This window comes from Labrus bergylta, chromosome 14, assembly GCF_963930695.1.
Source record: "Labrus bergylta chromosome 14, fLabBer1.1, whole genome shotgun sequence".
Lineage (NCBI taxonomy): Eukaryota > Metazoa > Chordata > Actinopteri > Labriformes > Labridae > Labrus > Labrus bergylta.
This window is the reverse complement of record NC_089208.1, coordinates 21324176-21339175: the sequence shown is the minus strand read 5'-3', so window position 1 is coordinate 21339175 and position 15000 is coordinate 21324176. Positions and strand designations below refer to the sequence as shown.

General features: G+C 39.3%; 1 protein-coding gene across 2 annotated transcripts in view; it reads left to right on the top strand.

The window, feature by feature from the left end:
* Window positions 1-15000, top strand: part of camk2a (calcium/calmodulin-dependent protein kinase II alpha) — a 31324-nt gene that overhangs the window by 5699 nt on the left and 10625 nt on the right. For both annotated transcript variants that reach the window (XM_020633276.3, XM_020633277.3), the window contains exons 3-12: window positions 3433-3492; window positions 11662-11716; window positions 12395-12460; window positions 12662-12734; window positions 13243-13345; window positions 13436-13519; window positions 13819-13913; window positions 14087-14209; window positions 14295-14378; window positions 14726-14768. In XM_020633276.3, the coding sequence (XP_020488932.1) occupies window positions 3433-3492; window positions 11662-11716; window positions 12395-12460; window positions 12662-12734; window positions 13243-13345; window positions 13436-13519; window positions 13819-13913; window positions 14087-14209; window positions 14295-14378; window positions 14726-14768 (786 nt within the window). The remainder of the gene's footprint in view (window positions 1-3432; window positions 3493-11661; window positions 11717-12394; window positions 12461-12661; window positions 12735-13242; window positions 13346-13435; window positions 13520-13818; window positions 13914-14086; window positions 14210-14294; window positions 14379-14725; window positions 14769-15000) is intronic.

Sequence of the window (15000 nt, the reverse complement as noted above, 5' to 3'; positions counted from 1 at the left end):
TCACTAACTCATTCATCACTAACTCATTCATCACTAACTCGTTAATCACTAACTCATTCATCACTAACTTGTTAATCACTAACTCATTCATCACTATCTCAGTCATCACTAACTCATTAATCATTAACTCATTCATCCCTAACTTATTAATCACTAACTCATTAATCACTAACTCATTCATCACCAACTCATTAATCACTAACTCATTCATCACCAACTGATTCATCACCAACTCATTCATCACTAACTCATTAATCACTAACTCATTCATGACTAACTCATTTATCACTAACTCATTTTTCACTAACTTGTTAATCATTAACTCATTCATCACTAACTCATTTTTCACTAACTCATTAATCTCTAACTCATTCATCACTAACTCGTTAATCACTAACTCATTAATCACTAACTCATTAATCAATAACTCGTTAATCACTAACTCATTAATCACTAACTCATTAATCAATAACTCGTTAATCACTAACTCATTAATCAATAACTCGTTAATCACTAATTCATTAATCACTAACTCATTGATCAATAACTCATTAATCACTAACTTGTAAATCACTAACTCATTCATCACTAACTCGTTAATCACTAACTCATTAATCACTAACTCATTAATCAATAACTCATTAATCACTAACTTGTAAATCACTAACTCATTCATCACTAACTTGTTAATCACTAACTCATTCATCACTAACTCGTTAATCACTAACTCATTCATCACTAACTTGTTAATCACTAACTCATTCATCACTATCTCAGTCATCACTAACTCATTAATCATTAACTCATTCATCACTAACTCGTTAATCACTAACTCATTAATCATTAACTCATTCATCCCTAACTTATTAATCACTAACTCATTAATCACTAACTCATTCATCACTAACTCGTTAATCACTAACTCATTCATCACTAACTTGTTAATCACTAACTCATTCATCACTATCTCAGTCATCACTAACTCATTAATCATTAACTTATTCATCCCTAACTTATTAATCACTAACTCATTAATCACTAACTCATTCATCACTAACTCATTCATCACTAACTCATTCATCACTAACTCATGAATCATTAACTCATTCATCACTAACTCATTCATCACTAACACATTAATCAGTAACTCATTCATCACTAACTCATTAATCACTAACTCGTCAATAACTAACTCATTAATCATTAACTAATTAATCCCTAACTTATTAATCACTAACTCATTAATTACTAACTCATTCATCACTAACTCTTTAATCACTAACTCATTAATAACTAACTCATTAATCACTAACTCATTAATCACTAACTCGTTAATAACTAACTAATTAATCATTAACTCATTCATCCCTAACTTATTAATCACTAACTCATTAATCACTAACTCATTCATCACTAACTCATTAATCACTAACTCATTAATAACTAACTCTTTAATCACTAACTCATTAATCACTAACTCATTAATAACTAACTCATTAATCTCTAACTCATTCATCACTAACTCATTAATCACTAACTCATTAATCACTAACTCTTTAATCACTAACTCATTAATCTCTAACTCATTAATCACTAACTCATTAATCACTAACTCATTAATAACTAACTCATTAATCTCTAACTCATTCATCACTAACTCATTAATCACTAACTCATTAATCACTAACTCTTTAATCTCTAACTCATTCATCACTAACTCATTAATCACTAACTCATTAATCACTAACTCTTTAATCACTAACTCATTAATCACTAACTCATTAATCACTGACTCATTCATCACTAACTCATTCATCACTAACTCATCCATCACTAACTCATTCATCACTAAGGCATTAATCACTAACTCATTCATGACTAACTCATTCATCACTAACTCATCCATCACTAACTCATTCATCACTAAGGCATTAATCACTAACTCATTCATGACTAACTCATTAATCACTAACTCATTCATCACTAACTTATTAATCACTAACTCGTTAATCACTAACTCATTAATCACTAACTTGTTAATCACTAACTCATTAATCACTAACTCATTCATCACTAACTCATTAATCACTGACTCGTTAATAACTAACTAATTAATAACTAACTAATTAATCACTAACTCGTTAATCGCTAATTCATTCATTACTAACTCATTAATCACTGACTAATTAATCACTAACTTGTTAATCGCTAACTCATTCATTACTAACTCATTCATCACTAACTCATTCATCACTAACTCATTAATCATTAACTCATTCATCACTAACTCATTCATCACTAACACATTAATCAGTAACTCATTCATCACTAACTCATTAATCACTAACTCGTCAATAACTAACTCATTAATCATTAACTAATTAATCCCTAACTTATTAATCACTAACTCATTAATTACTAACTCATTCATCACTAACTCTTTAATCACTAACTCATTAATAACTAACTCATTAATCACTAACTCATTAATCACTAACTCGTTAATAACTAACTAATTAATCATTAACTCATTCATCCCTAACTTATTAATCACTAACTCATTAATCACTAACTCGTTCATCACTAACTCATTAATAACTAACTCTTTAATCACTAACTCATTAATCACTAACTCATTAATAACTATCTCATTCATCACTAACTCATTAATCACTGACTCATTCATCACTAACTCATTCATCACTAACTCATCCATCACTAACTCATTCATCACTAAGGCATTAATCACTAACTCATTCATGACTAACTCATTAATCACTAACTCATTCATCACTAACTTATTAATCACTAACTCGTTAATCACTAACTCATTAATCACTAACTCATTAATCACTAACTTGTTAATCACTAACTCATTAATCACTAACTCATTCATCACTAACTCATTAATCACTGACTCGTTAATAACTAACTAATTAATAACTAACTAATTAATCACTAACTCGTTAATCGCTAATTCATTCATTACTAACTCATTAATCACTGACTAATTAATCACTAACTCATTAATCACTAACTCATTAATCACTAACTTGTTAATCACTAACTCATTAATCACTAACTCATTCATCACTAACTCATTAATCACTGACTCGTTAATAACTAACTAATTAATAACTAACTAATTAATCACTAACTTGTTAATCGCTAATTCATTCATTACTACCTCATTAATCACTGACTCATTCATCAATAACTCATTAATGTCTGTGTTCTCCAGCTGCGATAGCTTAGTATGTTGCTAACATTTACAGCTTCTGAAGATGTCTGCAGCTCTTCAAAACTCAGATGTCCATATTGCTACAGAGCTTCCCACTAATTGGTCGATTTTAGACACCCTCACACTGCTGTTATATCTGAACTGTGTGTGTGTGTGTGTGTGTGTGTGTGTGTGTGTGTGTGTGTTCGCAGATCATCAAAAGTTGGACCGTGAAGCTCGAATCTGTCGTTTACTGAAGCACCCCAACATAGGTGAGTACCATTACTTCTATAGTAAATTCAATTATGTGGTATATGTGGCGCTAAATATATGTGGTACAAAAGTATATTTGGCACTAAATGTATGTTTTACTAAATATATGGTCAATAAAAATATGTGTTACTAAAATATATGTGGTACTTAAGTATATGTGGTACTAAAGTATATGTGGTACGAAAGTATATTTGGCACTAAATATATGTGGTACTGAATATACAGTATGTGGTACTAAATATATGTTGTACTAAATATATATGGCACTTAAATATATGGAGCTCTAAAGTATATGTGGTACACCACGAGTACTGCAGGTTCTGCTATTGGTACTTTAACATGTGCATTTTAGGTGGAGAGGTTATAGCGGCATTAGCAGTTAGCATCCGGGCATAGCTGGGTAGCTGAGATAGCTGGCCGAGTGTGGATTTCCACTTGTCACTTATATTCTACAATACTTCACATGGACCGTTCAACACCAGGTCTCAACAGCGATATATTCACTAATCAAACATCAGCAGTGAAATACAGACATAACCTGCAGCAACTCGTCACTGACTGAGAGTACTCTTGGTCTTACAAAAATGAAAGCTGTGCGCCTGTGGCGCTAATTGGTATAACAACGATATTCTTATTGTTACATTGCTGCTGCTGTTGCTGCTGCAGGTTTATCAATGTAACAAAGCAGCTTGTCAGAAACGGCCCGTTCAGAATTTCATCAACACATCAGCAAGATTTTAGAGTCTGTGAGGGTCCTTGAAAAGATCTGAAACGTGGACTGATATTCTTTCTGATATAAGGACTCGATCTGAGAATTGTTGGAAAAAGTCTTAAAAGAGTCCAAAAAGTTCAGGTTCAGGTCTGAATGCAGGATTCAAACCAGATTTTTTGTCTTTTCATTGTTTTGTAACGTTAGCGACAGAAGCTAAGTATCTGTTAGACTGGGGGCCATGTTGACCCATCTGATTGGTTATCAGTTTGATACTCTCAGTGTTAGTATGGACAAGAGTCAGCTGCTGTTACTGTGATACAAAGCTGTGTGTCGTTTGTATAAGGAGGGATATTCTGGTGTGTTCTTTGACCTGAGCTGGAGGCAGGGCGTGGATGTTCAAAAGAAGAGGACTGAGGATGGAGCCTTGAGGAACTCCATATGTCAGTTTCCAGTTTATCTCTGTGAGAGAGTCACTCTCAGTTTAACTGCAGCAGTGAGACACGGAAGTACTCACCTTTGTTCACGCTGAGTTGTGTAAAAGCTGAAGAGAAGCCTGAAGGTAAACTGTATGAACATTTCATGGCCAACAAAAACATTTCACTGGACGCCAAAATCTTGTGAAATGTTTTTGCATATTGCAGAATCTTTTTGTGTTTCATGAAATGGTTTGTGACATCATTTTTTGTTTTATGTTATTTTGTGCTCAGTGAAATGTTTTTGGTTTTTTGGTGTTTTTTGGTGGACCTTCAAGGCCACATTAAGGAGCAGTTCCGGGACCTCTTGTGAAATCCTGCAGGGGAAAAAATGTACAATAAACCAATTGAAAGGATTCTGAAATAACTCATCATGCTGCTGATCATGATGCTGATTTGTAAAGACTGAAGTCATGATTTGGTTTGGTTGGATTATTTCTGAGGTGACAAGAATTCTCGCTCAAGCTAAAAAAAGGACTAATCTATTGTTGTGTACTCCTCTATGCATTGTGTGTGTGTGTGTGTGTGTGTGTGTGTGTGTGTGTGTGTGTGTGTGTGTGTGTGTGTGCGCGTGTCTGTGTGTGCGTCTGTGTGCGTGTGTGTGTGCAGTACTCTGTCTCAGTATGAACAGCCTGTGCACAGAGACGTGCTGGCTCTGCTGCAGATGAAGCCTGTGGGCTGAATGTGAAGGCAGCAGCAGGATTTTATTTTTCACAGCTGACAGTCGTGCTTTAAGTGGACGCAGAACACACCTGAATGTTCTCTGTCAGGAGGAGATGTTCAGAGAAGACACAGAGAGAAGATATCAGCCAGTTTGCAGCAGATAATAAGACACAAAGATTCCTGATTTTAATCAGAGGACTGACCTTTCTGTGTCAGTGTTAATGAAGGTGTTTGACTTGAAAATGAAGCTGCATGTTTGGTTTCACCTCAGAGTTAGAGAGCGTCATTAACATCAGATATCAGAGTGTTTCATGTTGACTGAGCCACGCATGAGAGAGAAGGTGAGGAGGAGAAAACACCTGAATGAATAATTCACTGTTTCAATGTCTGTTTGAACTCAGAAAACACAGAGGAAGCAACTCAGAGATAACACTGTATGAATACTGCAACATACTTTAGACATACTACTAACTCCTTTAAATCAGAAAGTACTGCAGCTCCGTCTGAACCTTCTGAGGAACCTGTCAACAAATTCAGCTGCAGCTTAAAGGCAACATATGAAACATGTTAAACATTATAAGCAGATATCAAGTATACCCTCGAAACCACACCCAGTAACCCTAACCTCAGAGGCATGGACGATAATAACGTTGCTATATAAACTGTTGGTCGTTGGGACCTGTACCTCTGTCAGTGTGCTGAATGACGGGGATGTTTGTTATGATGGAGGTGTTGGCATTAACTAATAGAGAGTAGTTACTAATTGATGAGGATCAGCAGGTGATGCTTCTCTAATCAGCTGATTTAAAACACATCTGATCTCAGAGCAGCTCGAGACACGAACCTTTGACTGCAGGTCAGAAACTGTGTGACATCACCGTCATCATGCAGACACAAACTGTTTCTTTTATAGAGCACCATGAAGCAATTCAGAGTGCTGCTCCTGAAACCAAACCAGAGCCTTTACACCTCAACTCATCACCAAAAGTCAGTCAGACGTACTTATTTCTTAAGATCTTCCAGCTGTATTAGACCATATTCCAAAAACCGCCATGTTGCTGTGACGTCACGCTGAGGGAGTGAAGCTCTTACGTTGTTGTCGTGTCTGACTGTTGTGCTCCACGTTTAAGTCGTGTACGGCACAAATCTGAGGGACTATTTTCATTAAAGCTTCCTGATGGATGAGCAAACAGACAATAATACTGAACATTCAGATACACACATTATGAGTTTAAAAACATATCAATCAAACAATCTTTATTTGTATTGTGTCAATTCATAACAAGTGTTATCTCGAGACACTTTGCAAAAAGCAGGTAAAAGACCTTACTTATTGCTATATTAATAAAACCAGCTCAATACAGCATGAGCGTAGCACTTTAGCAACATTTAGCAAAAGTTAACTACTGCTAACGTTAGCATACAGCTTCTTCTGAGTTAACATTTACTGTTAAGCATAACTATTACAATGTGAAAGGCGTTTAATAATTCTTGATATTAACAATCATTTAAAACGAAATGATTCCAGCCTGAGGTCAAACTCAATAAAAGTCCTTTAAGTGTCTTTAAAAACAGACAAAAAATTAAATGAAGGCCCAGAGGTTAAAGGTTAGTTACTTAAGAACTGACATTTTAACATGGGGCTCTATGGAGACTGACTCACTACAGGAGACAGACTCTAGTGGACACTGGAGGAACTGCAGCTGTAAAGTTGGACATTTTAACATGGGGCTCTATGGGGAAGACTCACTGCAGGAGACAGACTCTAGTGGACACTGGAGGAACTGCAGCTGTAAAGTTGGACATTTTAACATGCAGCTCTATGGAGACAGACTCACTACAGGAGACAGACTAGTGGAAACTGGAGGAACTGCAGCTGTAAAGTTGGACATTTTAACATGGGGCTCTATGGAGACTGACTCAGGGTTAGGGTTAGGGTTACAGGAGCTGCTACAGGAGACAGAGTCGTGTGGTCACTGGAGGAACGGCAGTTTTGGTACTTTACCTTTTGCTTTATTTGTCAACACCAGAGGTTGCTGCTTAGTTTAAACGTGCAATACACTTCCTGTGTAACTTTACAATAAAAGCTCAACAGGAACATAAAATACAGTATATGCGTCCCCTCAGACTGACTGACGGGGCTGATCATGAGATCACTAAACAAACTTTATTTTATTAAAGTCAAACAAACGGATCCACAGACAGTCAGGTGTTCAGATGTGACCTCACAGGACCAAGCAGCCAATCAACAGGCAGTAGCTGAGCCCAGCATCCAATCACAGGGCTGTGTGGGCAGGTGATGTTCCGCAGATACTGAGGAGGATTACATAACTGTGTGTGTGTGTGTGTGTGTGTGTGTGTGTGTGTGTGTGTGTGTGTGTGTGTGTGTGTGTGTGTGTGTGTGTGTGTGTGTGTGTGTGTGTGTGTGTGTGTGTGCGCGTGTGTTGCTAGGAAACAGTGTCCTTAGGTGAAGGCATCAAAACCCTCTCTCCTCCTACACTCACACTCACACTCACACACACACATACACATACATACCTGTGTGAAAGCACTCAGAAAGAAATAATCAGGTTTCTTCACTCCCACACAGTGCAGCAGTGGGTGTGTGTATGTGTGTGTGTGTGTGTGTGTGTGTGTGTGTGTGTGTGTGTGTGTGTGTGTGTGTGTGTGTGTGTGTGTGTGTGTGTGCGTTTGTGCGTTTGTGCGTGTGGGCAGCAGCTCTCTCTCTTGTTATATATCCTATTATACAATCAATGCAGAAACAGACACACAGCTTACTTCACATCTTCATCATTAACATCATCGTCCTCACTGCGTGAAGTACAGTAAGAACTGCAGTACACACACATACCACACTGTGAAGTACACACATACTACACTGTGAAGTACACACATACCACACTGTGAAGTACACACATACCACACTGTGAAGTACACACATCCCACACTGTGAAGTACACATACCACACTGTGAAGTACACACATACGACACTGTGAAGTACACACATACTACACTGTGAAGTACACACATACCACACTGTGATGTACACACATACTACACTGTGAAGTACACATACCACACTGAAGTACACACATACCACACTGTGAAGTACACACATACTACACTGTGAAGTACACATTCCACACTGTGAAGTACACACATACTAAACTGTGAAGTAAACACATACCACACTGTGATGTACACACATACTACACTGTGAAGTACACATACCACACTGAAGTACACATTCTACACTGTATAGTACACACATACTACACTGTGAAGTACACATTCCACAGTGTGAAGTACACACATACTACACTGGGAAGTACACACATACTACACTGTGAAGTACATATTCCACACTGTGAAGTACACATTCCACACTGTGAAGTACACACATACTACACTGTGAAGTACACACATACCACACTGTGAAGTACACATTCCACACTGTGAAGTACACACATACTACACTGTGAAGTACACATTCCACACTGTGAATTGTACACATTCCACACTGTGAAGTACAGAAATACCACACTGTGAAGTAAACACATACTACACTGTGAAGTACACATTCTACACTGTGAAGTACACACTTACTACACTGTGAAGTACACACTTACTACACTGTGAAGTACACATTCCACACTGTGAAGGACACACATACCACACTTTGAAGTACACACATACTACACTGTAAAGTACACACATACCACACTGTGAAGTACACACATACTACACTGTGAAGTACACATTCCACACTGTGAAGTACACACATACTACACTGTGAAGTACACATTCGACAATGTGAAGTACACACATACCACACTGTGAAGTACACACATACCACACTGTGAAGTACACACATACTACACTGTGAAGTACACACATACCACACTGTGAAGTACACATTCCACACTGTGAAGTACACACATACCACACTGTGAAGTACACACATACTAGACTGTGAAGTACACACATACCACACTGTGAAGTACACACATACTACACTGTAAAGTACACATTCCACACTGTGAGGTACACACATACTACACTGTGAAGTACACATTCCACACTGTGAATTGTACACATTCCACACTGTGAAGTACACACATACTAGACTGTGAAGTACACACATACTAGACTGTGAAGTACAGAAATACCACTCTGTGAAGTACACACATACTACACTGTGAGGTATACACATACCACACTGTGATGTACACACATACTACACTGTGAAGTACACATACTACACTGTGATGTACACACATACTACACTGTGAAGTACACATACTACACTGTGATGTACACACATACTACACTGTGAAGTACACAAACCACACTGAAGTACACACATACCACACTGTGATGTACACACATACCACACTGTGATGTACACACATACTACACTGTGAAGTACACATACTACACTGTGATGTACACACATACTACACTGTGAAGTACACATGCTACACTGTGATGTACACACATACTACACTGTGAAGTACACATACTACACTGTGAAGTACACATACTACACTGTGATGTACACACATACTACACTGTGAAGTACACATACCACACTGAAGTACACACATACTACACTGTGATGTACACACATACCACACTGTGATGTACACACTTACTACACTGTGAAGTACACATTCCACACTGTGAAGGACACACATACCACACTTTGAAGTACACACATACTACACTGTAAAGTACACACATACCACACTGTGAAGTACACACATACTACACTGTGAAGTACACATTCCACACTGTGAAGTACACACATACCACACTGTGAAGTACACATTCGACAATGTGAAGTACACACATACCACACTGTGAAGTACACACATACTACACTGTGAAGTACACACATACCACACTGTGAAGTACACACATACTACACTGTGAAGTACACACATACCACACTGTGAAGTACACATTCCACAGTGTGAAGTACACACATACCACACTGTGAAGAACACACATACTAGACTGTGAAGTACACACATACCACACTGTGAAGTACACACATACTACACTGTAAAGTACACATTCCACACTGTGAGGTACACACATACTACACTGTGAAGTACACATTCCACACTGTGAATTGTACACATTCCACACTGTGAAGTACACACATACTAGACTGTGAAGTACACACATACTAGACTGTGAAGTACAGACATACCACTCTGTGAAGTACACACATACTACACTGTGAGGTATACACATACCACACTGTGATGTACACACATACTACACTGTAAAGTACACATACTACACTGTGATGTACACACATACTACACTGTGAAGTACACATACTACACTGTGAAGTACACATACTACACTGTGATGTACACACATACTACACTGTGAAGTACACATACTACACTGTGAAGTACACATACTACACTGTGATGTACACACATACTACACTGTGATGTACACATACCACACTGAAGTACACACATACCACACTGTGATGTACACACATACCACACTGTGATGTACACACATACTACACTGTGAAGTACACATACTACACTGTGATGTACACACATACTACACTGTGAAGTACACATACTACACTGTGATGTACACACATACTACACTGTGAAGTACACATACTACACTGTGAAGTACACATACTACACTGTGATGTACACTCATACTACACTGTGAAGTACACATACCACACTGAAGTACACACATACCACACTGTGATGTACACACATACCACACTGTGATGTACACACATACTACACTGTGAAGTACACATACCACAGTGTGAAGTACATACATACCACACTGTGATGTACACACATACTACACTGTGAAGTACACATACCACAGTGTGAAGTACACACATACCACACTGTGATGTACACACATACTACACTGTGAAGTACACATACCACACTGAAGTACACACATACTACACTGTGAAGTACACAAATACCACACTGTACACAGTATTATCAGACTGTACCTACACAGACTTGAATGTCCCTGTTCTGAGTCTGATCCTGGTTCTGATCATCTTCAGGATCTGGTGTTTACCTGCACACAGAGAAACCTGGTTCTTCATCTCTGTGTATACCTGATCAGTACTCGTAACCTGCATTATGATGACTGCATCTTATTTGTTCAGCTGTGATGTTTATTTTATGGTCTGAAAATTAAGCCGTGCTCGGCTGAAATATCTTTAACCCTTATACAGATATATTTATTCAGACTTTATAAAATCACAAATCAACTTCATTAATGCTCCTCTTTGTCTCTGTTTCAGTTCGGCTCCATGACAGTATTTCAGAGGAGCTTCATCATTACCTCATCTTTGACCTGTGAGTGCTTCTTTCGTTATAACAGCTTGTTTTTATGTGAGTGTGCGTGATGTCATCATGGAGGAGAAAATGCTTTGAGGTCATTTCTTTAGTAAATCCAGACACCTGTCACGTTCTTTTATGTTTTATTGTGACATGTTGTGATATTTTTGTTAAAGTGCTGTAACTAAGCTCAGCAGTCATCACGTCTTTATGTGTTCATACTGATTCTGTGACGGTGTAATATTGGCGTCCCAGTCTGTGAGTTCACATTGTATTTTGGTGTTGAGGAAGCACGGCAGGAGCTCCACACATACACACAGTCAGACATGCACACACAGCTCTGTTCTTCCCCGCTGGCTCAGCTGATTCCGTCTCTCCTCAGTTACTACCTCTGAAGACGGTACGGGGGGGTGGGGGGGTCACTTCCTCCTCGCATTACACTTCCACAAAATGGTGAAACGTCAATGGGGGGGGGGGGAAGGTGGCGGCTTGAAACAGCGGGCTGAACAGGGCTATTCACTCATTCAAACTTGAAAGAATTATTGAAAGAACTCCGTCATTGTCAACCATAAGAAACGTTATTTCATCATTTGTGATTTGAGAATTAAAATAAGTTCATTATTTGGTTTTGTTTTTGTCGTCTCTTTAAACTGTTGTTTGTAAATACATATAAAGGCTTTTTTTCTGTGTGTGCAGAGTAACAGGTGGAGAGTTATTTGAAGATATTGTAGCCAGAGAATATTACAGTGAAGCTGACGCCAGGTAACACACAAAAACACACATACACACAGATACACACACACACACACACACACACACACACACACACACACACACACACACACACAAACACCACACACACACACACACACACACACACACACACACACACACACACACACACACACACACACACACACAAGATACACACCTGACTCTAACCTCTGACCTCTGGGTCCACAGTCATTGTATCCAGCAGATTCTGGAGGCGGTGCTTCACTGTCATCAGATGGGCGTGGTCCACAGAGACCTGAAGGTACTTGTCTGTAAGATGACATGATTACCTGTCATACCTGTCATCAGGTAGATTACTCTCTCACCTGGCTGCAGTGATAACACTGACACTGACTGCGGAAAAGAAAGGACAGCTGTTAGCATTGTTAGCGTCTCCTATGTAAACCAATGAGCAGAGTTAGCATGTTAGCATCTACTTTGTAAACCAATGATAATAGTTAGCATGTTAGCGTCTACTTTGTAAACCAATGAGCAGAGGAAGCATGTTAACATCTCTGATGTAAACAAATGAGAGTGGTTAGCATGTTAGCATCTACTTTGTAAACCAATGATAATAGTTAGCATGTTAGCGTCTACTTTGTAAACCAATGAGCAGAGGAAGCATGTTAGCATCTCTGATGTAAACCAATGAGCAGAGTTAGCATGTTAGCATCTCTGATGTAAACCAATGAGCAGAGTTAGCATCTTAGCATCTCTGATGTAAACCAATGAGCAGAGTTAGCATCTTAGCATATCCTCTGTGTCTGCAGCCTGAGAACCTGCTGCTAGCATCTAAGTCTAAAGGAGCGGCAGTGAAACTGGCAGACTTTGGACTCGCCATTGAGGTGGAGGGAGACCAGCAGGCGTGGTTTGGTGAGACAGATACTGATGCTGCTGCTACAGACTTTGTGTGTGTGTTTCTGTGTGTGTAATGCTTCATACTTGTTGTGTGTGTGTATGCAGGCTTCGCTGGGACTCCAGGTTATCTCTCTCCAGAAGTTCTGAGGAAGGATCCGTACGGGAAAGCTGTCGACCTCTGGGCCTGTGGTCAGATTCTACTCTGCTCTCCTCTGTCCTACCTCGTTTACTTGTTTCCTATCCTTTCTCATGTCCTTGTCTCCTGTCTAAGGTGTGTGTCCCTCTCTCTCATGTCTCTCTCTCTCTCTTATGTGTGTGTGTCTCTCTCTCTCTGTCAGGTGTGTCTCGCTCTAAGGTGTCTCTCACTCTCTCAGGTGTGCGTGTCTCTCTCTCGCAGGTGTGTGTCTCTCTCTCTCTCTCAGGTGTGTGCACATCTCTCTCTCTTTCTCTCGCTCTCTCAGGTGTGTGTGTCTCTCTCTGTCTCTCAGGTGTGATCCTGTACATCCTCCTCGTTGGTTATCCTCCATTCTGGGATGAAGATCAACATCGTCTCTACCAGCAGATCAAAGCTGGAGCTTATGATGTAGGTCACATGACTCAGACAGAGTGCAGTCATTGGTCAGGATGGGTTTGGGGGCGGGGCTTTGACTTTCTCCTTTACTTACCTCCTCTGTTGCCTTATTTCCTCCTTTTCTGTTCTTGTCCTTCCCCCCTCCCACTTCCTCCGCTTCCTCCTCCTCCTCCTCTTTCTCATAGTTTCCCTCTCCTGAGTGGGACACGGTGACTCCTGAAGCCAAAGATCTCATTAATAAGATGTTGACCATCAATCCGTCCAAACGGATCACAGCGGCCGAGGCACTTAAACACCCATGGATCTCTGTGAGGCTCCGCCCACTCTGCTCTGTCATATATTTATACTCACCATGATAAACATTTGATGATGATGATGATGATATTCCTCCAGCATCGCTCCACGGTGGCGTCCTGTATGCACAGACAGGAGACGGTCGAGTGTCTGAAGAAGTTCAACGCCAGGAGGAAACTGAAGGTCGGTCATAGGTCAACGCCAGAACAGAAGTGTCTTAAATCTGCCTTCTCTCTAATGACCAGCAGGGGGCATAAATCAGTCTCACAGAAGTAGAGCTGATTTATTTCCTCATCTTAGTTTGTAGTTTAAAGTCTTCTTCAACACAGCGTGATGTTAATTTAGTAAATTATGGTCCAATTAGAGTCACAGAGACCAGGAAGTGGGGAGGGGTTAGGGCGGGGCTACCTGTGATTGACAGGTCAATAATAATCAAATCTATATTCTATATATCAGTCAGAAGTTATACTATTTGTTTATAAAATCACTAAATCCTTTCCATCCTCATGTCCTTGTTTCCTTTCCTTCAGGGAGCCATCCTCACCACCATGTTGGCCACCAGAAACTTCTCAGGTGAGACCGCACACAGGTCATGTGTTCACCTGTTACCAACTGACTCCAGGCTTCTAATTGGTCCTCAGAGCCTCATGTGATCGGTCTGGGTTGACTTTTGACCTACAGTAGCAAAGGGTTAAACTGTCAGAGATCAACCAATCAGCTGCCAGCTTACACACAATTTACAGGTTAACACTATGTATGTATGTGTGTGTGTGTGTGTGTTTGTGTGTGTGTGTGTGTGTGTCTC